At 41.9% G+C, this 27,212-nt stretch overlaps 1 protein-coding gene across 1 annotated transcript in view; it reads right to left on the bottom strand.

Annotated features, from left to right (window-relative positions):
- Positions 1-10,488: 10,488 nt before the first annotated feature.
- Positions 10,489-27,212, bottom strand: part of LOC109459017 (uncharacterized) — a 30,165-nt gene continuing 13,441 nt past the window's right edge. The window contains 1 exon segment of the mRNA XM_074318043.1: positions 10,489-10,607. Coding sequence (XP_074174144.1) covers positions 10,489-10,607 — 119 coding nt within the window.

The raw sequence follows: 27,212 nt of genomic DNA, 5'->3' as shown, positions 1-27,212 counted from the left end.
CTCCCTCCCTCCCTCCCGCCCGCCCGCCCGCCCGCCCGCCCACCCCGCCCGCCCGCCCGCCCCTCCCCTGTTCCAGGCCCTCTGATCGCACCACAGCTCCGGGGCTGAATGCCACAGATATGCCACCTGCTCTCAGAGCTCCATCTTCAGCTCTAGATCCAGTAGCCAGGGGCGCGGTTAAAAAGAAAGTTAGATCACGTGACTGACTGACTCAGAACCCTCCAAAGCTTCTGGATTGCACGCAGAGTAAAAGCCAACGAGCTCACGGTGGCAACAGGGCCCTCTTAGCTCTCCAAAGGCTCCCTTGGCTCAGGCCACACGGGCTCCTTGCTGCTCCTTCAACAGGCCGGCACCCCTGTGCCCGGAGCCTGCGGCTGCTCTCCCCTCTACGAGTCCCCAGCGCACAGACGTCCACAAGGCCAGCCCCGGACTTCCCCGCGCCTTTGTCAGAGCCTCTCCCATGAGGCCCCCCTGGAGCCGCCTCTGGGGTGCTACCTGTCCCCGTGCCCTAAGCACAGCTCTCGCATGGCTCCTGTCACCTTCTGACATACTCTGGCGTCTGCTTTGTTTGCCTCTCCTGTGCTAGAATGTGAGTTCACTGAGGGCAGAAGTCGAGTTTTCTGTTTTACTCAGTGATGTTCCTCCTGGCACACAGTGGATACTCTACATCCAGGGAATGAAGGAATGAATCCCGAGTCCTAACACAAACAACAGCATTAAATTACATCACAAAACACCGCATGTAGAAATTCCGGAATGAAAGGTAGGAATGGATCCACAAAGCTGCTGACCTGCTCGAACAGGCCGGACCCCTGGCTCCCACACTTCTTTTCTCTGTAGCTTGTGGCTACACACCCAGAGCGAGTCTCTGCCTCACCTCAGGGGGAAAGCGAAGGGACTTTTTTTGGAGAAGGAACCAAAAAAAAAAAAAAAAAAAAAAAACCACCTAGAATTTTCTATTATCTTTAAAACATTTATTTTTAGTCCTACTTGGACAAGAAGGTCAACATTTTCTTGTTCTCCAGGATATTTCTTCTCCTTACAAATACCTGAAACTCCTTGAATCAATGATGACAAAAATCCATTATTCCACAGTGAGAAATTTAAATTTAAATGCTTTTTTGAGAAAAAATTTGTATTTAATCTAATTGAATCTAATCTAATTTAACCTAAATTCTAATGAAGTGATGATCCAGCAATAAATATCAACAACTGGTATCAGATGCTCCCTGTTTCCATAAAAGGAAGAGCTAAGTGACTTAAGAGGCCCAAGTTACTGACTATTTGGGGACACCCCAAAAGGGGAAGGGGTATAATTGGAGGCTGAAAATGACAGTGCTACGTGTTTTAATTCAGACAGAATTCCACAGTCATTATTGGTTTGATTCAACAAGTAGATGTTTTATAGGCTTTGCTTAGGAACAGAGTGGTGATAGCACTGAATCAGACACACCCTGTGCCCGTCCTTCAAGGCCCCCCAGAGAGCCCCTGGGGGGTGGGGGGACCTGGCACTAGGCCAGAGCACGGGCAGTACAGGGTAGGTCCTGGCAAAGACTAAGCCTTTGTGTCCACTAGAAATTCATGTTAATTCCTAACCCCCAGTGACAGTATTTGGAGGCAAGGCTTTGGGGTAATTAGGTCATGAAGGCAGAGCCCTCGTGAATGCGATCTGTGTCCTTAAAATGAGGCCCCAGGAAGCTCCCCTGTCCCTTCTGCCATGTGAGGATCCAGCCAGAAGACAGCTATCGCTAGATGAACACAGGTCCTCACCAGACACGGAATCTGCCAACTCCTTGATCTTGGACTTGCAGCCTCCAGAATGTGAGAGATAAATGTCTGCTGTTTGTAAGATACCCAGCCTATGGCACTTTGTTCTAACATCCCAAGGGACGAGAACAGACCCTGGTCTTGCGGCCACGGCCTCTGCTCCTCCCTTTTGCCACCTACCTCTGTTTTCCACTGTGTCCTTTTATTTTTCTTAACGTGGCCATGTTTTGTTTTTTTTCTTTTTTGAATATTAAGAGGACTAGTTAGCCAAGTGTTATTGTTCTTAAAACACAAATTAATTAATTCTGTGGTCAAATTGATACGGTAGGTAGAAAGGTAGAAAAGAGCAGGGGGGAACTCGCCCCAGTTAGGGGGTCCCTTGCAGCTGATCCTAGTTATCAAAAAATACGTCATTAGAAGAAGGGGGGAAAATGCCCGAGAGGGAGGGAAGACATCCCGCTTATCAAAATGTATGTCCTGCTTCTCAGGATCATACAATTCTAGTTTGCCCCTTTTTAATGAGCTTCTCAAATAAACCATGGGCAATTGACGGGTTCACACTTGTGCCCTAGGAAACAACCTCGGGAACTGGAAAGAAGGGCAGGAAACACCAGCAGAAAGAGAGAGAGAGACACTAGAGAGGGAGGGGCAGACAATTCTACCCGCAGCGATAAAAACCCTCACCCGATATAAAGAGAGGCTGCTTCCCTCTTGGGTCAGTCCGCTCCGTGTCTCGGAGTATACTTGCTTTAATAAACTTCTTGCTGTCCTATGCTGCACAAACTGTCTTTTGACTGAATTCTTTCTTTCAAGAAGACAACAAACCAAGGAAAAATGTCACTCCCAGTAACAAAATGATAAGAGTTTGGCAAAATCCTTCAGCCCAGCCAGACTACAGCTCAAGAAGGAACAACCTGCATAAACACTGTTATCTCTACTGAGTGGAGTGAATTTCTTATTTATTGTTCCACTCTTTCAATTGGCTGTTTTTCTAGAAATAATTACCATTTAATACCTGTTTTCAAGGCTTGTGATGCTATCTCTCTAGTTGGAAAAATACTCTCTGCTTGTACTTCTTCACATCGTCTTTGACCAAGTACAGATATGGGCCCATGAAACAGCCTGAATCTAAGGGTCTGGGGAGACATATGCTTACACAGATCAGCTTTCCATAATCTCTCCTTCAGTTCAAAAATATAGCTATTCAGGTGCCAACAAAAATAGCAAAGCTCATGATGGAGTCTACGACGGCAATTTGATGGATTAATCAACACATTGGCCATTTATTTTATGAATATACCATAAAATTTTTCTTCCCTCAGTTCAGAGACTAAATTAGGCACCAACTTGAATGGAAAGAGTCACACAGAAGAGATATGAAGAAATATACAGTACTCTTGCCAACATTTTCTCATGGTCTGTTGACTGTCTTTCTTCTTTACACTGCGTTATTCCCATGTCTTATGGTAATTTCAAACCCATAAGTAACTTTGTTTGTTAAATCTTAACATGTTAGATAATTGCATATTTTCCTCTGATTGTCAGTTCACCGGACTATTAAACCCACTTTAGTCTGTATTTGGTAAAGTGGTCCAAAGAAACTGTGAAATTATCTCATGTTGTTAACAGAAGGGGCAGCTTAAATCTATAAACAACTTGTTAGCACAGGTTTTAAACCTTTAAATATTCATTTGGTATGAATCATGTTTCAAGGCCTCTCTCGCATATTATTTCGACATGTATAAAAACAGAACGACTGGTACTGGAGCCAGTGCCATAAACTCAGCCCTCAGGGATTTCCTCCCTGGGTTTCTCAACTTCTTCAGGCTGGGGAACAAGAACACCCCCACCCCCCGTTCTTGTCCAAAAGTAAATGGAGGACCATGCACGTGATCCAACACATTTGGAACCCGCAGTCTAACATACGGACCGTCTCTCCTATTGGAGAGAACACCAAGGAACCACAGATGGTTCAGGAATGTGCAACTGGGCCAAGCGTTAACATTTCAGTGTTGCCACATTGGGTTTTGTTTGCCAGTTAAAACTGCAGCCAAGTATCTTGAAACTCTTGCCCGTGGCAAGAGGCTGCTTCTCGGTGGTTCTTAGGAGAGCTAGTCTTCTGAGGATCCCATGTTTTCCTTCATCAGATGGAGGTTACGTGGAAGGCAAGTGCCTCATAATATTTGGCCCAAAGAGGTCATGCCTCCATTTTAATTTGGGCTAGTCAGAGCTCCTGGAGATACACAACTGAAAAGCATTTGGTATTTTATCCATTTCTCAGAACAACACGTCTATGAAGTGGGGCAGTGATGCTGAGGGCTCCCTGCAAACACAACGATGGTGACAAAATGTTTTGTTTCCACATAGTGAACAGCAACACAAGGTGGTAAGTGAGAAACGCGGGTCCCTCGTAACTTTTCTTTTAAAACCGATCACTACCATTTCCTGAGATCTAATAAGTCACATAATGTGAATGTGGTCTGTGTATCTGTCTGTGACATGTGGAGTGGAAGAGGGGCAGCTGAGAGGACATGAGAGAAGTCGCAGCTCTGCCTGCAGCCATCTGCAGGGGACTCAGAGGGGGCCTGCATCAGGCTGGGACTTGAGCCCCCAATTTCTCACCATAGGAGCTTTGTTTACATAATGGAATGCCAAGGACGACCTGTGCAAAGTCCCAGGCCCTTCCTGGAAGATGAGCAGCAGTGGCCCTGACTCTCAGCCGGCGTGTTTACCTGCTTCTGGCTGTGCCACGTTCTCAAGCTTCCTCGGAGCCTTTCCTTCCAAACTGAAAACAGTCCCTAAAGATGAAAAGTCAGGTCATGAGAAAAAGCCATTTCTGAAGGACCAGCTTTGTCTCACAGCCTGGTTCTCTGTCCCTAGCATTTCTCCGCTGGCCTATCCCTGGCCCACTGTCAGTTGTGTGACACTGTCCATCAGAGTGGATACGTGCACCTCCTTTCCAGCCGAGCTGTCTGAGTGCGCAGCTGTGTGTTTGGTTTCTGCCTCTTCACTCTCTTTTTGAAAAGAACCTCCCCACTGTTACTGGCACCTCTGGGAAGACTGAGTTACAATGCAGAGACGCGGGGGTTGGGTGCTTGCCTAAGCTGCACCTGCACTGGCTCGCCATTCCTGGTCCTTTTCTGTAACCTGGTCCACACTGTCATAAATACTTGTTTCATGAACACTTTCCTCAGCATGTCACCTGTTCCTGTCAGGAGACTGACTGAAACCATCAGAATTTCAGAAGATACCTTCAGGAAAGGCAAGTGACCATGTGAAAACCATATAAACCGCTTTTGGACAGCCTGCTCTCCTTCGTTGGGGCTGTCCACTGAGGTTGGCTGAAGCGGCCTCAGCTCAGGCCGTGGGACTGAGTACCTCAGTGAAGTGGGGTGGTCACCCCAAGGCCGAGACCTCAGAGCCACTGGGCTCCACGAGCACAGTCTCCCCACCTCCGCAGCACGGCTCTTCCCGAATCCCACCTGGCTCCTGCAATCGATGATGTGTGTGTGATGTGCTCACTATGGGAGTCCGGGTTTGGCAGTAAAGTGTGCGGGGTTCTCAGAAGGCAGGTCACACAATGCTGAGGCACCCTGTGCTTCCCAAGTCAGAACGAAGAGGATACCTACCTGGAAAAACACACAGGTCGTCTCTTACACCTCCATCATAAAAGGCTGGTCAAGAATGAGTAACAAAAAGAACAGAAACTCAGAAATTAAGAGTAGCGTTGAGACCCAACATCTGTGCAAAGGAGGGAGGATGGATCAGGCTGCTTGGTAGGTAACGCTGTAACAGCACACAGCCCTGGCTAAAGTGGGGTGGAGGGAGCCGGATTAACCAAAGCTATGACTCGCACGCTTTGTTAAACCATGAACTGGACCCAATGCAATGACAAAGCTTTGTTTTCCAACCTTTGATTTTCAGTATTTAAAACAGTGTGATATGTAGTAAATTCTCAATGAATATTTGCCAAGAGGAAGAATAATATTTCTATTTAAAATTGTAGGAGCAAGCTTAACAATTTCTGTTGTTCAGCCTAGATATGTCACATTGGAAAAAATGTCAGTGAGCGTGTAAAGTAGCTGACTTCCATTTATTACGGCAGGAAGACCAGGGTGCCAGGAAGAACTAAACCCTCTCACAGGACACTGAGGGGCTGTTCATGAACCCAGGCACATGGCTGAGGGACGAAGGGCAATGGGGAAAGGTCTTCCTCCCTTGGGAACTCAAAGCTGACGGCAAAGGAAGCTTTGAGCTTTCTCTAGCTCTTCAGAAGACTGAGCTCAACTCCACTTCTTGTCCCATTCCGCTTTGGTATCTGCTCTTCTCATCAGCCTGGTCAGCACGGTTGCTAAGCAATCAGAGAGCTCAGAAAATGTCACTGCAGTGTGCCAAGGTATGCTCTTCACCCCGCGAGCCTAAAGGTGATGGACATGCCTCCGTTTACCATTCTGTCCATCCATGTTCTATTGCCTTCATCATGGTCGTACACGCACGGTCCCTTAGCCCTGCGTGAGCCACTTCTGAACCACAGGTATAGCACAGCTACTGCTCCCCACTTCCGGGGAGAGCCAGGGTTTGCACACTGTGGGGTGTGAGACGTTGAGCAGAGCCGACGTCCTCCCAGTGTGGTCACTGAGTGTCTGCCAGGCTCTGCTACCTGCTCAGGGGTTAGACTCATGTGAAGACGCCTGAGGACAGGAGAAAGCAGGTAAGCCAAACACAGAACTTGGAGGCAATCCAATGTGATTGGCAGACATGCATTTAACTTACAGATTCTCTGAAATGATCTCTCAATCCTAGGTATGTCTTAGCAGCTAGGGAGCTGCTCTCCTCTGGGATCTCAGGATACTGCATGTCTACATCTGTTCTCAGATAAACAGCAAAAATACTATCCCTGATCTCATGTGAAGCTTTCTGAGGGAAAGTCACCTATAACTAATAAAACAAAGAACTCACTCTCTTATTTGGAGGGTTTGATAGCCATGGCAGTACGTCTTGATTTTTGTAGGCTACTGTTTTTAAGATAATTCCTTAAGGCTATTTAGATGTAGCACATTTTACAGCCTGCGATTTTATACAATAGCATTTTTGCTTACAATAAGCACTCTACTTATTTTAAAATCCTTAATAAATGCTCAGATTCCAGAGCTATCTAGGGCCAAAATCTAGGAATTAGGAAGGCGCCCCTAAAACCTCTTCCACTCGCAGAGTTCTCACTCCTGACACTACAGCACAAACTCCCGGGAGCGTTTTTTTAAACTCCCGATGCCCAGGCCCTGACTGAGTCAGAATGTCTCAGGTGGGGAGGGCAAGCCATGTTGACTTTCTTAAAAATGCCCGGTGATTCTAATGTGCACCCATGGGATAGTGAACTTGGTTTCTAGTCCATGAGATGAATCAAGAGATTCAATTTTAATGCCCAAAAGCCCTTGAAAGTTTTTCACGAGAATCCCTGCGGCCGTGATCTCTTTCATGAGTATATGGAGGGAGGTCAAGAACCAAGCATTCCCTGACGAAGAACACCTTCCACGGAGACGATAAGGTTGTCAGCAGTGGGAAGGTGATGAGTGAGGGTGAGCAGCACCAGGCCCCAGCGCGCAAGGCTGTGTATCTGGGTTCATCTCAGTTCCTCTGCTGTAAGCAGAAGATCGTTCTGAAAATAGCACAATCAAATGAGATACCTTGAGAGAAAAAAAGACTGAACTGCTTCCTCAGCACGTCTCTTTTCCCGGTACATTTATTGGTTTCTGTTATCAACTATAAATCGAGTTTCATTTAGACTATGTCTTGCTTATATAAGGACTTTTATTACTCTATCGGAATTCCTTAATATGATTTTATATATAAAAAAGGTAAGATTTCAGAAAGTGCATTTCTGGGAATCTACAGCAACTATTCTAGCTCTATATGTGCATATAAAACATTTTTTTTTTTCAATCCAAAAATCCTTTGAACTGTCTTTAACTGTAACCATGGAAATATCCATGAATGCAGTCACTGTATGAGTGGATGAGACTCTCACCTAAAACCTGGGCTTTCCAACGTGCAAGGTGTCAAATAATAGGACCAGCAGCTTTCACAACAGGAGCTTCCACAGACGTCACCCGGCTTGTGTGCTTTGAGCTGCAACCTTGTCAGAAGATACTCTGACAAGACTGATTGGTCCGAGTCACCTACAAAAGGAAGAGAACTGCCAACGAGCACTAAATATAGAGAAAAGTAGAAGATAGCCCAACCAGTATCGTCTGTACTTTATTCCATAACATTAATCCAAGGAGGCTTTGCCCAGAAACTATCAAGCAGCTTTCTTAAGATAGACAAGAGTCAAGCTCAGAAGACAGATTGGCCTTTTGAGAAGAATTGCTTGGACTTGAATTAAAGATTACCACTATACCTAAAACCCAGGATGAATGTTCTTACCAGGTTTTTAAAACACAGCTTACTCTGTTTCTTACTGTGCTTCCAAGAAAATAAGACCTAGCCAGACAATCAGCTCTAATGAGTCTTTTGGAGCAAAAATTAATATAAGACCGGGTATTATACTATATTATATTATATTATATTATATTATATTATATTATATTATATTATATTATATTATATTATATTATAAGACCCAGTCTTATGTGATAGTAAAATAAGACTGGTCTTGTATTAATTTTTGCTCCAAAAGACGCATTAGAGCTGATGGTCCGGCTAGGTCTTATTTCCGGGGAAACACGGTCATCAATTTGTTCAAAAGAGGACCAGGACCATCTCTTTACAAAGATATCAGTCTTGACTCCCTCACCTGGCCTAAGACCATGCTCTGTATGCAACGGAGGCCTGGGGGTGGCGGGGGCAATACCAGCATCAGTGGCAATGTCTAGAATCAATATCCACCAAAATGTATACGTACTCTTCATAGAAAGTGTGGCCACTGTCAGATTTTCTCAATTATTGCTATAAAAAGAAAGAGTTGTGACAATACCATAGAGGATAGGAAATGGGTGGCAGTAGGTGACCCAAGTAAGAATAAAAGAAGTCATTTTAAGGCATTATGCATTAGTGGAGGACGTATAACTGAGTAATAAGAGCACGTTATAAAAATGAACCATTGATGTTTTACGTGACGATATGCTTGCCGCATGATGTTTGGCAGCAGTCAGCTCTTAGTGCAAACCCCAAGGCAGCATGCCACACAGGGTGGTCTGGGCTCCCAACCTGTTAGGATGGTTGTGTCGTCAAGTTAATAAAGACGATGGTGGTGATGAGGACGGTGACGATGATAAAGAGTTAAGACTTCCTAGGTGCACAGGATGTGTCAGTGCTGCTCTCCAGACCTTGCACTTGCAATCCCCACTGAGCCTCATAATAACCTTACAAGGTGGGTATTGTGATCGTCTCCATTTTACAAGTAACGGAGGCTCAGGAGAGTTACATACCTTGTCCGAGGTCATACAGCCAGTAATGAGAGGACGGGAATGAAACCCAAAGGGAACACTGAATGTATGCTTTCCAAGTCTACAGCAAAATGCCACAAACAAGTATATGGCAAGCATGAGTCGGACAATTAAGTTCGCAAACTCATCCTAGAAAAAGTGCTCCATACCTCATGGCTGAATTATCACTACGATCACCTTCCAAGTCCTCCCCTTGGGAAGCTATGCACCAACGCCAGCGCCTAGCCCACCCTTCAAAGCAATTCTGGAACTCTTTTTCTGGAATGGCCATCAGAGCTGTCGTCATATTACTCTTGATGTCCTGAATATCATCAAAATATCTTCCTTTCAATATTTCCTTTATTTTCAGGTAAAGAAAGGAATTATTGGGGGCCAGATCAGGTGAGTAGGGAGGGTGTTCCAATACAGTGATTTGTTCACTGGCTAAAAACTCCCTCACACACAGTGCCGTGTGAGCTGGTGCATTGTCGTGATGCAAGAGCCATGAACTGTTGGCAAAAAGTTCAGGTCACCTAACTTTTCCATGCAGCCTTTTTAGCACTTCCAAATAGTCAACTTGCTTAACTGTCCAGTTGGTATAAATTCATAATGAAGAATCTCTCTGATATCAAAAAAGGTTGGCAACATCATTGCAACAAGTTCATGAACTTAATTGTCAGATCTTGTATGTTGTAAAATACCTACGGGCTGCCCGGCTTCCCCAAAATATAGCAAATTTCCACACACATGCTTTCCTTGGATAACCTCAAACTAGTCATGTGGGCATTACCTGAGCCAAAGGTATTTTCTCTGATGTACAGAACACCTCAGACCTCTCGCATCAGCCTGATCTTATGCGCACTCTGCCTGCCCTCCTACCATTGCGCTTTCTACATAATTATTATTATGCAAAGACAACCAGTACCTGGAAACCAAGCTTTTATTCCTGACAAATATCCTTCTTGCAGTATCTGGACAATGACTACTATTGGTAATAGAATCTGGCATTCTGCCTAATGTTAACATGACCTCAGGATCCACTGAGCATGTAGAGACCGAAGTATTTCTCCTTAGTCTAGATTTCAGGTGACATTTTCCATTATGTTTCACTTAAAGGAACAAAGCTAGTACTCTGTGGAAATAGCCTGTTATTATCCAGATGAAAAGAAAGGCTGTGAAATCTATCACCATCAACCCTGTGGGTTCACAGAGGTGGCGCAGAGCTGTGAAGTGACACGACTGTGGTTACAGGGTCAGGAAAGGCACTCGGTCTGATCATTTATCCGTCAGTGCTCCCCTAGCTCTGCAGCTCTGCAGCAATAGGGCTGTGAGCACATCCGAGGCAGCCGGCCATGGGCCCAAGGGGGCAAGTGGCAGCCCGAGACGCGGGCACAGTGGCTTTCCTGGGACTTGCAGCTGCAAAGCAAGAGGGCGTTCACTGTTATTTTCCATTCATTATTTCTCCTTCATTCTACAAACGTTCATTAAACATGTACTATGGGGCCCAGCAGACAGGCCCTGCCCTCATGCGCTCAGAGCTGACTGAGCGTGAATGAGAAAGTCACCTGTGTGGGGCTATAGGCACAGAAGAGGGACTCGTAATGCGATGCTATTGGAGCCTCTCCCAGAGGGGTCCTGACAGTCACTCCCCTCCCCCCTGCCCAGCTGGAGGGAAAGCAGGTGAACAGCTGGAGGGCACAACCTGCTCGGGAAGCTTGATGAGACCCGGGCATAAGGAGCATGTGAAGCTGGTTTGGGGAGAACAGGACAGCTAGACAATGAGAGCCCAAAGGGGGACGTCATCTTGGAGGCCACCAGAGGCCTGAAGATTGTCACTAGGAGAAGAGCACATTCTCACTTCCAGAGCTGTGAGAGAACCTCACAGCCCATTGTGACGAGTGAGAAGAGCATTCCGGAACACTCGGCCTTGCTAATCATGAATCACATTAAGGGTTTCAACTGGAGAAGCAGCAGTGGTGACGGATAGGGACTTGGTGACTGACTTGCTATGTGAGCTCAGATATGAAGGTGGACTTATGTAAGGCTTTGACTGCTAAGTAAAAGATTTTCAGTGTTGACAAACCAAGAAGTACAGGAAAAAGAGTGTGGGGGGCCAAGGAGGGAAGGGGTGACAGTAGGACTTCAGTTTGGGACATGGTGAACCTGAACTGAGTATAAGATCCTGGGATGAGTCTGAAGCAGTGCGTTAGCGTTGAGGAAGGCGGACAGAGTTGGAAAGAGAAGTTGGGAAGTTTTCTGCAATAGATTACGGATGCCGTCACGGAGGTGAATATGTTGGGCTAAATAGATCTTATCCAGGTGAGCACGAGAGCAGAATCCTGAGGAACAGCAGCACTTCCATGGCACCAAAAGAGATAAGGCAGAGAACAAACAAACAAAAATGTGTTTGTAAAACAATGGCCTGCACAGTTGGAAGGAAGCCAGTGGAGTAGAGCGTCAGAGAAAGCAAGGAAAGTGGCCAATTTCAGTTCAGACGGGTAAAGCACCTAGAAGGCTTCCCCACAAAAAGGAAAAATTGGCTGCAGGTCCCAGATGGCTCCCTACAGGACCCCGTTGGAGAGGGGGAGAGGAGCCATCTATCAAACAATTCTGAAACCTTAGCCCTGTCTGGGGAAGGGGCCTCTGCTTCACCCCAGGCTGCTCCAGCATTCTTTTCTCACCAGAAGGAAAACAGAGCACAGTCAATAGGGGAGAGGGCTTCAAACCATAGGCCAGGAATGCTGGAACCAGGAAAGGGGACGGGCTGGGGGGAGCCAGGTGGATGACACCTCCACGTATAGTCACTCCAGCTTTGCTTCAAATCAATCTCTTTTTCTTCTCTTTTGGGGCATCCAGTTACATGAATGTTAGATATTGGATATTGGTTTTGATATAAGGATCTGTGCATTTGTTTTTTCTCTCATTATTTTCTATCTCTTCTTCAGATGAGCCACTTATTTCAAGAGTGTCCATCTAACTTCAAGGAGTATGGCTTTCTCCGTCCTGGTCAGAGCTGGAACTCTCCCATCCTGTTACTTTAAACCTTACTGTGTCTTCACATTTAAAGACCATTTATTATAAGTAGTATACGATACATATGTCATTTTAAAATCAATTCTGACAGTTGTATGATTTTATTTTGTGTATTTAATACATTTTCATGTAATGTAATCATTAATACACTTGAATTTATGTCTTTCGGCTTACCGTTTATTTCTATTTGTCCCCCATGTTTTAAGTTCCTTTTTACTCTTTATCACTTTTATTCAAATTAATAAAGTATTTTTCTTATTTTCTCAATCAACATGTTTGCTTTACATTTACTATTCTTATTCACTCTTCTTATAGTCCATACACAGAAAAGTGTCCAAAATAAAGATAGCCATTTATCTTTATCACAAAGTGAACACCATGTAAATAGTCTCCCGGTGAAAGAATATTACCACCAGCCTAGAAACTACTATTGTGTCTCCTTCCAATTACCTGCCCCCAAACCCATTTCTTCTTGAAGTTAACTGCTATCCTGATTTTATGGTAATGGCTTCCTTGTTTTTCTTTACAGTTTTACCTCCTAAGCATGCATCCCTAAACACTATAATCGTGCCTGTGTTTTTACCTTTATGTACTCCTTTATTATTGGCATTTTTGTTCAACATTAAGTTTATAAAATTTATACCCATGGATATTATACTATATATTTTCAGTGGGAGCACATATATATGCAAATGTTCAGAGAAAGATGTGAAAGGATACATATCATACTACAATAGTGATACCTCTGGCAAAGGATCTAGAAGTGGTAGAAGTTTGGGGTAAACAGTTTTCTTTATTGAATGAACTGATTTATAATTCCAGAAAAATAGTATGAATACATTTTAATCTCTGTGAGAATAGGTGTTGAGACTCTGCCTTCAGCACTCCAGGTCATCGATGATTTATGGCCACGAGAGAACTAGGGTTATGACCTGCTCTATATAGAACAGGACAATTCTGCATTTTAATGAGGATCGCCAAAGCTTTTCTCAAGTGCACACAGGTGACAGATAGTAGTTCACACAGGGGAAGTGGTCCAAAGAATTGGAAACATATGGCGTTGGCATTTAGACTCATGTTGGAGGTACCACACTGAGTAGTGGGGACCACAGGTAGAGGAGAGCCCATGTCCACTTAAAGGAGACACCTATTCAGCTCCAGCCCACGCTGCCTGTAGAAATATGGAGCCATTAATTGCCCAACCCTGACTCTTCTATGCCTCCATGTTTTAGCTGCCATTTCACATAACCAAGGAGCCTTTGATACTGGCTTGTCGGGGCAATTTGGTTAGAGCATGTCCCGTTGTTGGTGGCCTTTTGGAAGCAGCTCCAAAGTTGGGTAGGTTTGCCTGAATCAGTTTTCTACTCTCCCCCTTCACATATTCCTCCAATAGTGAGTTTTCAGCATCACCCAGGACTAAGCATAGTCAAATCCCAAACACTTAGGGTTTACACGTTACTTTCTTTCCTCTTACAAGTTCTGCTGAACAGTAAAAGCAGTGTATACCACCCTGTAGCCGGCCCTGATCTCAAGGCTGGAGAAACAAGCACAGATAAGAAGCATCCTCAAAGCATCTCATACCGTGTTTCCTTGAAAAAAAGACCTAACCGGAAAACAAGTCCTAGCATGATTTTTCAGGATGACATCTCCTGAGCGTAAGCCCTAATGTGTCTTTCGGAGCAAAAATTAATATAAGACCCGGTCTTATTTTGGGGAAACACGGTAGCTACCGGTTTCTCCAGTCATCCTTTGGTTGGATCAAACTCACATTCTTCAAGAGAAGCTCATGAGTACAGTATTCTCTTAGTTGTTACCTCCTTAAACCTATTTGTCAGTAACCTTGATGTTTAAGTTAGTTTGACTGGATAAAAATCCCTTGTTCAACCTTTATTTTCTTGAGTGTCTTGAAAATGCTTCAACTGTGTGACCTTGAGCTTTATGTTGTTTTAGAAGGGTTGATGCCGTCTGTTTCTCTTGCCTTTGTATGTTATTTGATCTTTTGTCCCCTGGAGGACTCAGAAAAGCTATTATACTCCTGATTACAATTTATTACAGAAAAATGATAGTTTAAAATTAACAAAGAAAAATATGCACGAGGAAAATTCCAGGAGAAACCAAGTGCAAGCTTCCTGGTGTTCTTTCCAGGGGAGTTGTCCTAATGCAGTTATTCCCCCAGTAATGACGGGTGACAATAGGTGCAAAGGCTGTGCCCACCATGAAGCTCACCTGAGCTGTGATGTCCAGAGTTTTTATTAGGAGTCAGTCACAGAGGCATTCAGCAACTGCACTGCATGCCTCTGCTACCCAGACGCCAGCCTCCTTTGAGCAAAATCAAGCATTCACCATAAGTGGCATTTGTTAGCATAAACTATGGGATCAAACTAGTGCAGCAGGCATGGCCCCAGGCCTCAGGCATACAAAAGCACTCTTATCAGGCAGACTATGACTGGGGCTCAGAGCTCATCCCCCTGATACTGGCCAAGGGCCTTTACTGGGAATGTGCAGGATGCGGGCAACTCAGGTCGGCTGAGTGAACCGTCTGCCTAGGAAGCAATGGGCTGTGAGTCCTCTGAATTTTTGCTGTCCTATTCTTCCAGAATCTTAAATTTCCTCTTCTTACTTCTTTTTCTCTTAACCAACCAGTACCCAAAGAACTCATCTCCTTTTTCAGTATCATTACCCACTTTCCACCCCCAGAGGCAAAGCATTTTGGACACTGTCACCTCAAGCACCGTGTACTTTTAAATCTCTTCCCTGAAACCAGTTCTCTGACACACTAGGGCTCCCCTTCAGTGGTGAATTTTGTTCAGTTGTATGCTCTCTGGTTTCTTCTTCTCTCTTCCATAGAATTTATTCAGATCCCTCTTGCTGGCCCCACATTCTCACAGTAGAAGCTGTAGCAACAGCTTTGTGGCATTTGGTGACTTGTTTCCTTGTTTGTTTATAAGTATTTTGAAACGTTCAGTGTTCCCAACCTTCTACTTTTGCCAAATATATAGTATTTTGAGTGGTTTTATTTATTTATCTTGTTAGTTTTATTAGTCTGTGTAGTTTTGTGTTGTAGGGTGTTTGTTTCGGGTTGTTCCAAAAGACTGTGGAGAGATTTCACTCAGGCAGCTGTCATGATATCTTACCATTCCTTCTGCGGCTACCATCCTCCATTTGTTTTTCATACACAGACAACATATTTTAATTGGATTAGAAAAAAATTAAAAGAAAAGCCAAAAAAAAAGTTAGGACCAAATATGAGTACCATATACATGTACTTGTGTTCATGCTTCACGTTTCCTTCCCTTCTCTGTATATTTATTTATTTACACGTGAGCATATTGTGCTAAAGTAGTTATTTTTAAAAAATGGACTCTACAGGTCGTATTTTATAACCTTATCATTATCAGTTAATGTTATAAAATACTTTCCCGTCAAAAAAAATTATATACATCCAAATCATCCTATTAAGTGGGTATCTTGTATAAGTATATTTATCATATTCTTTTTAGTTAAACATTTCAGCTTGGTCCCTTTTTCTCAATATTTGTAAAAGAAAAATATACCTCCTCTAAGAGTCCCGGTGTTCTGATCATATTTTGTCTTTCATTTATCCATACAAATTATAATATATTCCAAATTCCATCCTGAAGTTGTTCACATGGCTATTAATACCACTGCCATCATGTGAGCTGTGCAACAGAATAGCACAGGTCATTAATTATCACTGACATTGGCCGGTTTGAACAGCTCCAGCTCAGCTTACCCTGCAGTCTTTCCCCCTTGACTCTAGCACCAATACAGCAGAGAATTCTTCTTTGAGTTCTGAAATTCAAAGTTCATTGCTTTTAACAGAGTTTTTGTGAATTTGAATTTTCACTTGTGAGAAGAACCGTATTTCAGAAATTCATTTTTTAAAAATCCTTTGAGAGATACTTTAATAAACACAAATCTGATCCCAGGTAAGAATTTTGCCATTGCATTCAAAATAATGAAAACCCTTGTTTATGATGTAGTCTCAGTGGCAGGTACCATTTTTATGTAATTGGATCCTTTGAAAGAAATATACACCAAGAAGTACATTTTAGCATTAAATGGAATAACTTTGATTCATTGCCTATTTTATTTTTCATAAGCGCTTGGTCAGTTTTGAACTAGTAATTGAAAACTACATGCTCTATAACTTTTTTGGTATTACCTTTAAGTTATTAACACACATACTTGAACAAATTAAACAAATAGTCAATACCTGTAACCTCCTAAACAAGATAAAAGTCTTAGCATGATATAACGTTTCTATTCCCACTCTTCCTCTCCTGTTATTATCTGGCATTTTATTATCAGATTTATATTGCAAAACTGAATTAATTTAGATAAAAGTATCTTTCATCAATACCTTTGTTCATTATTTTTTGTATCCTATTTCTTCCTTTTGTTTTTTCCTTCTTCTTTACTATAATTTCTGCCCATGTTTGCAGAGAGTCTGTCAGTGGTAAAATTGAGTTTTTGATGATCTATGTCATCATTTTGCTCTTACTTTTCTTTGAATGAAGTTTAACTGAATATAGGATTCTAGTTTAAAAGAACCCCTTTTACAGCACCTTAAAAATATCACTTTATTATCTTCTTAGGCTCACTCTTGTTAATATGAAATTATGTGAATGTGAATCTTAATATTTTTTAGCTTATCTATGTTTTCTCTCTGGCAACTTTCAGATTTTTTTCCTTTTTTAAAAATATTTGATTCTAGAAAATTGCCAGGTATATAAAATATTTTATTGGCATGTGACACATGTACAGAAAAGTTTACAAAATATAAATATACAGTCGGTAGTTTAGCACAAAATGTAATGCTTGTATAGTACTTGACCCAGGAGAAATAAAAAAACACACAAAACTACCAACACTCCAGAAGCATCACTAGGTCAAGTACCAGCAAAGTAAGAATGAAAAGGACTTACCTCAACTTGATAGAGAACGTCTACAAAAAAAACCCTACAGCGAACCTCAAACCTAATGGTGAAAGTCTCAATACTTTCCCCTTCAAAGGGAACTATGCAAGGATGCCCCCTTTCACCACTCCTATTCAGCATAGTGCTGTGAGTTCTAGTGAGTGAAATAAAGCAAGAAAAAATAAATAAATAAAAGGCATACAGATTGGAAAGGAAGAAATAAAACTGCCCCTATTTCAGATGACATAACTGTCTACATAGAGAATCTCTAGGAATCTACCACAAAAAAAGAAAACAAAAATCACAAAAAGAAGATTAACACCCAAAACTCAATTGCATATCTGACGAACATGTGTAAACTAAAATTAAAAACACAATACCATTTACAATCACTCCAAAATAAATCATATACTTAGGTATACACTAAACAAAGTATGTATGAGATCTACATGATGAAAATGATAAAATGCTGATGAGGGAAATCAAAGAAGGCTAAATAAATATGTAGACACAGCATATCCGTGGACTGAAAGAATCACCGTAGTTAAGTTACCAATTCTCACCAAATTGATTTACAGATTTCACACAATATCTATCAAAAAAGATAAAAATAATCTTTTTTGCAAGCTAAAATGTATACGGAAAGGAGCAGACCCTAGAATAGCTAACACAATCTTGATAAAGGACAACAAAGCGAGAGAACTTACTCTACCTGAGGTGTAAGACTACTGTAGAGTTACGGTGATCATGGTCATGTGGACGAGATGAAGGGAGAGGCACAGAGAGCAATGGAACAGGATAGAGAACCCAGAAAATGACCCACACAAGTAGGCTGAAATGATTTTTGACCAAGATGCAAAAGCAATTCAATGAAGGAAGGATAGCCTTTCAACCAATATAACATTGAATCTACTGGACATCCATACACCACAAAAAAAAAAAGAAAGAAAAAAAGTAATCTGGACTTTAACCTAACACTATGCAAAAATTAACTCAAAATGGAACACAAACTTAATTTTAAAATGTAAAACTTTTAGAAAAAAATAGGATCAAATCTTTGGGATATAGGATTAGGCATAGTTCTCAAACGTAACCTAAAAGTATTATCCATAAAATGAAAAATAAATTAATTGGACCTCATTAACACTGACAACTTTGCTCTGTGAAAGTCCATGAGAAGATGATAAAAAGACAAGCTACTGAGATAATCTATTTGCTAACTGCACATCTGACACAAGGCTAGTATCTAGAACACATAGAGGTCTCTTAAAATACAAAAGTAAAACAAACAACCTAATTAAAAAGTGGCCAAAAGACACAAAGAGATGTTTCACCAAAGGCCACATACCAATGAAATAAGAAGATGGGAAAATGCTCGACATTGCTAGCCATCAGTGAAATACAAAACCACAGTGAGGTATCACTGCACACGCATCAGAATGGATGAAAGAGAACACACTGACCAAGTGCTGGTGAAGATGGAGGGAACCTGGGCCACTCACACATTGGTGATGGGAATGCGGAAACACTGTGTCAGCATCTTATAAAAAAAAACATGCCACGCCATATGCACCCACAATTGCACTCCTGGACATTTATCTCAGTGAAATTAAAAAATAAAATAAAATAAAATGATGTTCCTACAAGAACCTGTATATGAATGTCAGCAGCTTTATTTGTAATTGCCAAACTGGAATCAGCCCGCACAGCCTTCAGCCAGTGAATGGACAGACACCTGTTGTACATGCCTGCTAGAGAAGGCTACTCAGGAAAGCAGGACCAAGCTATTGATACAGGCAATGATGGAGATGAATCTCCAGGGAACTAAGCTTAGTGAAAAAAATAAACAAACTAGTCCTAAAAGGTTACATACTGTATTTTTCCATTTACAGAACAGTTTAAGTGGGGAAAAAAAAAAAAAAAAGAAATGGAGGACAGATCAGCAGTTGTCGGCACAGTGATAAAAGGGCAACTCGGCCCCTGGTGGCATTAGAACCATTCGGTATCTTTATTCTTGCAGTAGATACACCAACCTCCACAGGTGATAAAACTGTGTACAACCTAATAAACACACATATATGAGTATAATTAAAACTGGGGAGATCTGAAGAAGACTGGGAGATTACACCAATGGTAGTGCCCTGGTTGTGGTTATACTATAGCATATTTTACAAAATTTTCACCATTCAGAAAACTGGGCAAAGTATACAAAGGGTTTCTCAGTATTATTTCTACAGCTTCATAAGCAGTTATCACAAGAAAAAATTCAACTAAAAAAAAAAAAACAACAGTAAAATTGGAGCAGACCAATGAGCCCCTCCTAGTAACAGTGACTTGTTCCTAAGCAAAAGAGCTTTACCTTGTGACAGTGCTAAAAAGGGACATTGAGTTAGTCAGCTCTCAGGATGGGAACCATTTGTTATTTTTCAGTCGTGATGCACAATACCCTATAGACTAAATGTCACACACTGAGCCACATTTCACTTTTGGGAAATGTCACTTAGCTCATATGAGTTAAATGCTGAGGATATATATATAATTGTATATATATATATATATATATATATATATATATATATATATATATATATATATATGTATGTAATTATTTTCTCTCCAAGAGACAGTCTGAAGTTAATACAGTTGATATAGAAAGGAATAAATAAGGCAGGCGCATGGGAAGGTGCGTGTGCACTTGATTCTTTTAAGATTCAAACCTTTTGTCCTGTGATGGTCATAGTGGAATGGGATGACATTTCTCAATAGTCCAATTAGATTTTATTGATACAAATGAAACTAAAATGATGGGGGGTACTGGGCGGTAATAGATATTTTTTCAAATATATCAAATTCTCTCATTTTTGTGCCATCCATACACGTGGTTTGCCTTTGGAGTGAAGTAAAAGATGTGCTGAAGCCTGCTTCCTGTTTCCCAGAGCCCTTCAGTGATTTCTTACACTTGGATGGCTCTGACCTTGAGCTTTAGACTCCACAGCCTTAGTCTCAATTTGGACCAGAGCTGCCAGCCAAGCAAGGGCTCTGTGGGAGATCAACTCTTGAGGTGGGGTGCAATGCTGATTGGGACTGGCCGACCTTCTCAGACACCTCAGTGCAAGCCCTAAAAATAAGTATGAAACACACAGAAAATTCTAGAAGAATCCATGAAGCAGGAGGAGCCTCAGAAACAAAATTGCAGAGAGGAAGGCAGAGCAAGCGTGGTGGGCACTGGCAGGAGCAGAGCCAGTAAGGACAGAGCAGTAGGACCTGAGGGGAGGGCTGAGCTGGGAGCCCCAGGGTCACGGGGGGGCCACAAGGTCAGATGCTGCTGAGCGGCCATCAGTGTGGCCTGGCTTCTCTCTTGGGTCCCCAAACTGCTGTCAAGACTGAGGCTGCCCATGTCTTGGGTGAGATCTTTATAATCTCTTCTTTTGGCCACTTTCCAGCCACCTGCTCACACTCCTGGCCTCCAGCCATCTTATGCTCCTTGAATCTACATGAAGTTTCGAAACTCATCATGTTATGTTCAGCCTGACCACATTATGGTTCTCCTGTGTATGGAACTGCCCTCAACATAAAGTCTGAGGGCTTAAAGGGACACCCCATGCTCCCCCTTCAGCTTGCCTCCCATTCTGATGGGTACAGAATCTCCCACAGCACATGACGGAAATGTCCCTCCCAGTGCCGCTTTCATGGGGACTCTGATTCTGCTGGTGACATGAAGCCCAGAATCCACAAGGGTTTTGTCTTTATATTTTTATGAAGTGACCATTCACATGGGTTAAAAATAGAAAATATGAATGAATTTTGAAAACTGTCTCCCACCTCTGGAGTCAGCCATCTACTTCTCTCCCTCTCCCACTAGTTTCTTGTTTATCCTTCCAGAGACATTTTCTGCAAAAATTTGATAATGGGAATATATATTATTTTATTTAATGAAAATATTTACATACAATACAAGCTCACTGTAGGTTCATGTGCTTTCTATTTATCTTTGCAACATTCCTTTCTCCAAATAGTTAGACATATTGAGTGAGGGAACCCCTGTGGCAAAACATCGACTTTCTGGAAAGATATTAAAATAAAACAAATACAAATTACAACAGATGACAAAATAAAATAAATAACTTTGAGAGAAGGAAAACTAAAGACAGCTCTCATTTTAAATAAAAAGCACAGTGTTTCTAAAATCTAAGATACATTTGAGTTTGTAATTTATATGTTTTTATTCGGAAAAAGAAACCTAAGCCAATATATAGTTTAGTATTGAAATATATGCCCCAAAAGGATGCAAGGATATGAATGCTTACATTTTTTAATGTAGAACAAATACCTGGCACATAATAGGAGTTCAATAAAAGTTTTGATGAAATCATAAACATATGAATGGTGGGGCCCAAGGGAGTTGAGTTAGGAAGAGATCCCAAAACACAGAAATCATGAAAATCACTTGTACCCAAAGATATTTCTAAACCTGCTTTATAATTCTGATCTAATAGTTTTCCCATCTGTGTTAAAAATCACATAAAAAATAAAAATGAGATTTAAGTTGTGGTTCAGTGGAATCAAATCACTGTTAAAATTCATGTAAGAATATATATGTGATTTGAGAATGGTCACTACTGTGTTAGCCTCTCTAGCTGCTTCAGTTAATCTAATTGTGCAACAATTAGAGGAAAAAATGTAGGCCCAGTATCTCTGGTCTCGCCAACCTGAGATAAGCCAAGAATCAAATGAAGGTTCTGTTTTCCCTTAAATGGGACAGCCCATCCATGGTCCCCCAAACACAACAGAGAACAAACTTCTTTTCACAAAACATGAGTGAAGAGTCGGGAATAATGAAAAAGCAACTGTACTCCACAGAACGGTTCATACCACCGCACAGGTCCAGCCCTTCTTGGGGTCCTGAGCTGAGCCAGCTCCCTGCCTCCCACCTTCCTGGCCGGCCATGTGCAGCTCAGCTCTCAACCCCAGCTGGCTCTAGGAGAAATGTCTCCAGTCCATTTCCTCCCCCAGAATTGTCCTAATCCCTCATGAGACGTGATAATAACCATTTCTTTCTTGGGAGAAGCTACCTCTACTACCCCCACGGGTGTGGTCTGGCTCCATGGAGGAACCGGTAAGGAGGGGAGGGGGTTCTACTCTTTGGTGGCTCCCTCACACAGATCCTCTGTATGGAGCAGGAACTGGGTGTGGTGAGGAGTGACATCCAGGGTTTGGAACTAGTGCTGCAACCCAACTTCTGCCACCCCACCCAGCAAGGTCTTCTACAGCCCGATCAGAGAAGATGGTGTGAGCCAACGGTCACTGGCCGCTGAACCCCCTGGAGTAGATCTCCTCCTGCCTTAGGAAGCTGGGGACATGGGAGCGGCCACTCAACTGCCAAGCCCACTGAGCAGCTGTCCTGTAACATACAGCTTAGGCGGAAAGGGACTCTGCTCTTCACTGGACGCTTTTCCAAGGTCCTCCCTAAACAGCAAGAGTGGTGGGGGGTGCCACTGGCACCACCCAGGTACTGGTACTCACTTGACACAGGCCTTTCTTAGCATGGAGCTGTGAAAAATGGTATTGGCCAGCATCCAACCATTGCTCAAACCACCTCAGTAGCTTTCCTGGGGGGGCGGGGAACTGCCCCTCAGTGGCTGAGCTCACTGGAGTCCCTGTCCCACAGGCAAAGCTGAGGAAAACAAGTAAACAGTCCCCAGCTCACACGGCACAGCCTCTCCTTGTTGCTACTGAGTTTCCATAGATTTTATTGAATAAATGGTCCTCAATTTGTTGCAAGACATTATTTGCTCAGTCCCCAAAGATTTCACGATTGTTTTTCTAATTTTACCAACTTAATATACGTCTCTCTGGGGCAGAGGTCTACCTGAGTCGCTCATACCGCTATGGTGGAAGATATTTTATCTTTATCATGATTTTCTTAAGGCACCCTTTTATTAGAGTAAGATTTATAAAAGCCAGCTTTTTCAAAAATATTTTCAATGTTAACGTATAAATCCTTTCACTCATCCATCAGGGACACTATTTCTGGCATTAATTTGCATAAATTAAGGTTCACCCAACCCAACACTCTTTCTCGTTCTCTCTCTCTGTTCGCGTATTCATAAGTTTTGTGCCATTTTCCCTGTGTAACTTGAGTCATCTCCAGCTCCAGCTGTAGTCTCTCTCCACTTAGGGTATAATTATTAGCAGTGCCCATCTGCCCTGCCAGCACTCCTTTTATACAGGCTGGATATTATGTGAGTAAAACTATCTTTATTTTATTTTTCACAGTGCAGCACGGAGACCCTAGAATTTTTCTGCTAGCTACTCTTACACCCTTTTTTTCACATCTACTCTTAAGCTAACAAGCCTATATTTTTTTCATCATTACGCTATTATTTTTTATCGGCTTCAGCACAGTCCCCCCAAAATATCATTTTTCACTGGCCAAAAAAAAATTCTAAATTGTTTAAACGTGAATGAATTTCTAAAAAAAAAGAAAAAATGATTTCTTCAGTTGTGACATTTCTCAGTGAATTAGTCTGCTAGGACTGCTGTAACAAAGCCTCACAAACCGGTTTAAAAAAAAAAAAGTATTGTCCTACAGTGCTGCAATCCAGAAGTCCCAGATAAGGTGTCAGCAGAATGGTTCTTGCTAAGGGCTGTGAGAGACTGTCCCACGCCTCTCTCCTGGCTTCCGGCAGTTCCTGGCATTCTTGGGTGTACTTGGCTTGTACATGCATCATGGGATCTCTGCCTTTGTCTTCACATGGTGCCTCCCGTGTGCTGTGTCCAAATCTCCCCATTTTATAAGGTCCGCAGTCACACTGCTTTAGGGGCCCATCCTAGTCCACTGTGATTTCATTTTTTTTTTTTTTAATTGAGGCTGCTGCCTCATACTGTTTTACAGCAAACTCTTACAGAAAGAGAAAGACTACACTCTAAAATAATGATAAGATTAGCATATAGTAAATACATCAACCTGTAACATGGTTGTTTATTATCGTTATCAAGTATTATGTACTTTACATAACTCTATATGCTATGCTTTTAGATGACTGGCAACACAGTACATTTGTTTACATTGTGTCAACACAAGCACATGAGTAAAGCATTGCACTATGACATTATGGCGGGTACAGCATCACTAGACAATAGGAATTTTTCAACTCCTTTATAATCTTCTGGAACCCCCAGCACATATGTGGTCTGTCATTGACTGAAATATCATTATGTGACACTTAACTATACAGACGAATGCAACCGAATTGAGAACACAGAAATAAACCCATCCTGCCACAGTCATTTGATGTTTGAAAAGGGCAGACAACATTACATTTGGTAAAGAAGGGTCTTTTCAACAAGTGATGTGAAGCAACTGATTATCTACCTGTAGTTGAAATTAGACCCTTACCGCACACCACATAAAAATTAGGCTCAAAATATATAAAAAACTTAAATGTAGGAAGTTAAATTAAAACTCTCAAAGAAAATATGGGGATGAATCTTCATGATCTTGGATTTAGCAATGGTTTCTTCAATCTGACACCAAAGCATAAGGAATGAAAGAAAAAAATAGATAAATGAGATTTCCTCAAGATTAAAAATATTTGTGCATCAAAAGAAGCTATCCAGAAAGTGAAAAGACAGGCCAGAGAATGGAAGAAAGTTGTTGCACGTTGTATATCTGATAAAAGTCTGTGATCCAGAATATGCAAAGAACTTTCACAACTCATCAACAAAGACAACTAAAACTAAAAAAATAGATTTGAATAGACCCTTCTCTAGAAAATACATACAAATGGTCAACAGGCACATGAGAAGACGTTAAACATCATTAGTCATGTAAATGCAAATTAAAACCACAATGTGATACCCTTTTCACACACACTAAAATGGCTATCATCGAGAAAACTAAAAATAACAAATGTTGACAATGATGTAGACAAATTGGAACCCTTAAACATGGCGTGTGCAAATGTAAAAATGGTGCAGCCTGTGTGTACAATAGTATGGTTTGTTCTCAAAAACAATTACCATATGATTCAACAACTCCACTCCTACCATGTTTCCCCGAAAATAGAGCTAACTGGAAAATAAGCCCTAGCATGATTTTTCAGGATGACATGCCCTGAACATAAGCCCTAATGCGTCTTTTGGAGCAAAAATTAATATAAGACCCAGTCTTATTTTTGGGGAAGCACATTAGGTATATACCCACCAAAATTGAAAATAGGTGTTCAAAAAAAACTTATCCATGAGTATTCATAGCAGCAGTGTTCACAATAGCCAAAAGGTAAAAATAATTCAAATGTCCATTAATGGATGAATAAACAAAATGTGGTCAATCCATAAACTGAATTACTAGTCTGCCATATAAAGAAATAGAGTAAAATGGTGCAGCCACTGTGGAAAACAGTATGGCGGTTCCTTAAAACCTTAAAGCGAGAATTAATGTATGATCCAGCGATTCTACTTCAAAACACATCCCCAAAAGATGTGAAAGCAGGGATTCAAATAGATTATCTGTACACCTGTATTCACAGCAGCGTGATTCATACTAGCCAAAAGGCGGAAGCAACCCATTGACGAATGGACAAAACAATGTGGTATATACACAGGGAAATATTATATAGCCTTAATAATTAAGGAAATTCTGACATAGGATACCACGTGGGTGAACCTTGAAGTCATGCTAAGTGAAATAAGACAGTCACAGAAGAACAAATATAATTTGATTCCAGCTATATGGACTATCTACCAAAATCAAATTCCGAGACAGAAAGAAAGAATGTGGTTGCCAGGGGAAGGGGGTAAATGAGAAGGGGGAGTTAGTGTTTTATGGATACAGTTTCAATTGAGGAAAATAAAGTTGTGAAGATGGATGTTGATGGTATTTGTACAACAACGTAGACGCAGTTAATGACATAGAACTGTATATTTCAAATGGTTTAATAAACAGTAAATGTTGTGCTGCGTGTAATTGATCACAATAAAAAATAAATGAAGTACTGATACATGTCACAACATGGATGAACATTGAAAACATCCTGAGTGAATGAAGCCGGGCAGAAAAGGCCACCAAGACAGGAGTCATCTTTGTGCTTTAAATCCATCAAAGTTATAAAAATGAAAGAAAGTCTCAGTAACAGTTCCAGAAAAATAAAATCAGATCGGAGTGGAAAGAGACATTGTCACACAATTGGGACAGGTGGTGAAAGTTGAAGTGGGACCGTGTATTGGGCTGTAATGTGGAAACCATTATGATTTTCTCCCTTGTGGGTTGTGTGGTGATTCCAGGGGAAAGCACACCTGTTTTGGATGAAATTCACTGGAGTAACACATAGGAAGTGGCTAACGTGGGAAAGTGATGATAGCTGCGGAATCTTGAGTGCATAGTAAGAGTATCTGTATTGCTACTGAAAGTTTCCTGGACTTTTGCAATTACAGGAAAGTAAATTACAATTTGAAACTGTTAAGTCCTGGAATCGTCCACCCCTCAGACAGACAGAGGACACACACACGATAATGCAAGTCACACAGCGAGGTTTATTTCCAGCTAGCTGGGGTCCCTGTCTCTGCCCGACGCAGCAGGTTTTAACAAGGACCCCAAACCCTTAAAGCTAAGGGTTTTTATAGCGTTCTTAAGGCACTCAGTAATTTTCCATAGTCTTAGGGAGTACAAGATTAACTACAGGACGTACATAGCTTAAGGAGTATAAGATAAGCTACAGGACGTCTGGTCTCTGTGCTGCAACTGCCCACATCCTGGAATTTACAACTAGGTTGCTTTAAGCTAAGGGCTGTTAACCCTGACCTTAAAGTAGCAGTTCTCATGCTAACGGTCTCTTACATTTCCCCCATTTGTTGTTCATAATGAGAAATCTTGCTCATTTGCGGGCCAGCCGTAAAGATCCTCAGGGGAGGGCACTCTCTCATACTGTTGTCTTAGGACCATGAGCTGGACAGTATTAACACGATCTTTTACAAAATTAATAAGCTTGTTTAATATGCAAGGGCCAAAGGTTAAAATAAGCACAAGTAAGAGAACTGGGCCCACTAA

The sequence above is a fragment of the Rhinolophus sinicus genome, linkage group LG13 (genome assembly GCF_036562045.2).
Source record: "Rhinolophus sinicus isolate RSC01 linkage group LG13, ASM3656204v1, whole genome shotgun sequence".
NCBI classification, from domain to species: domain Eukaryota; kingdom Metazoa; phylum Chordata; class Mammalia; order Chiroptera; family Rhinolophidae; genus Rhinolophus; species Rhinolophus sinicus.
This window is presented reverse-complemented; position numbering and strand designations above follow the sequence as displayed.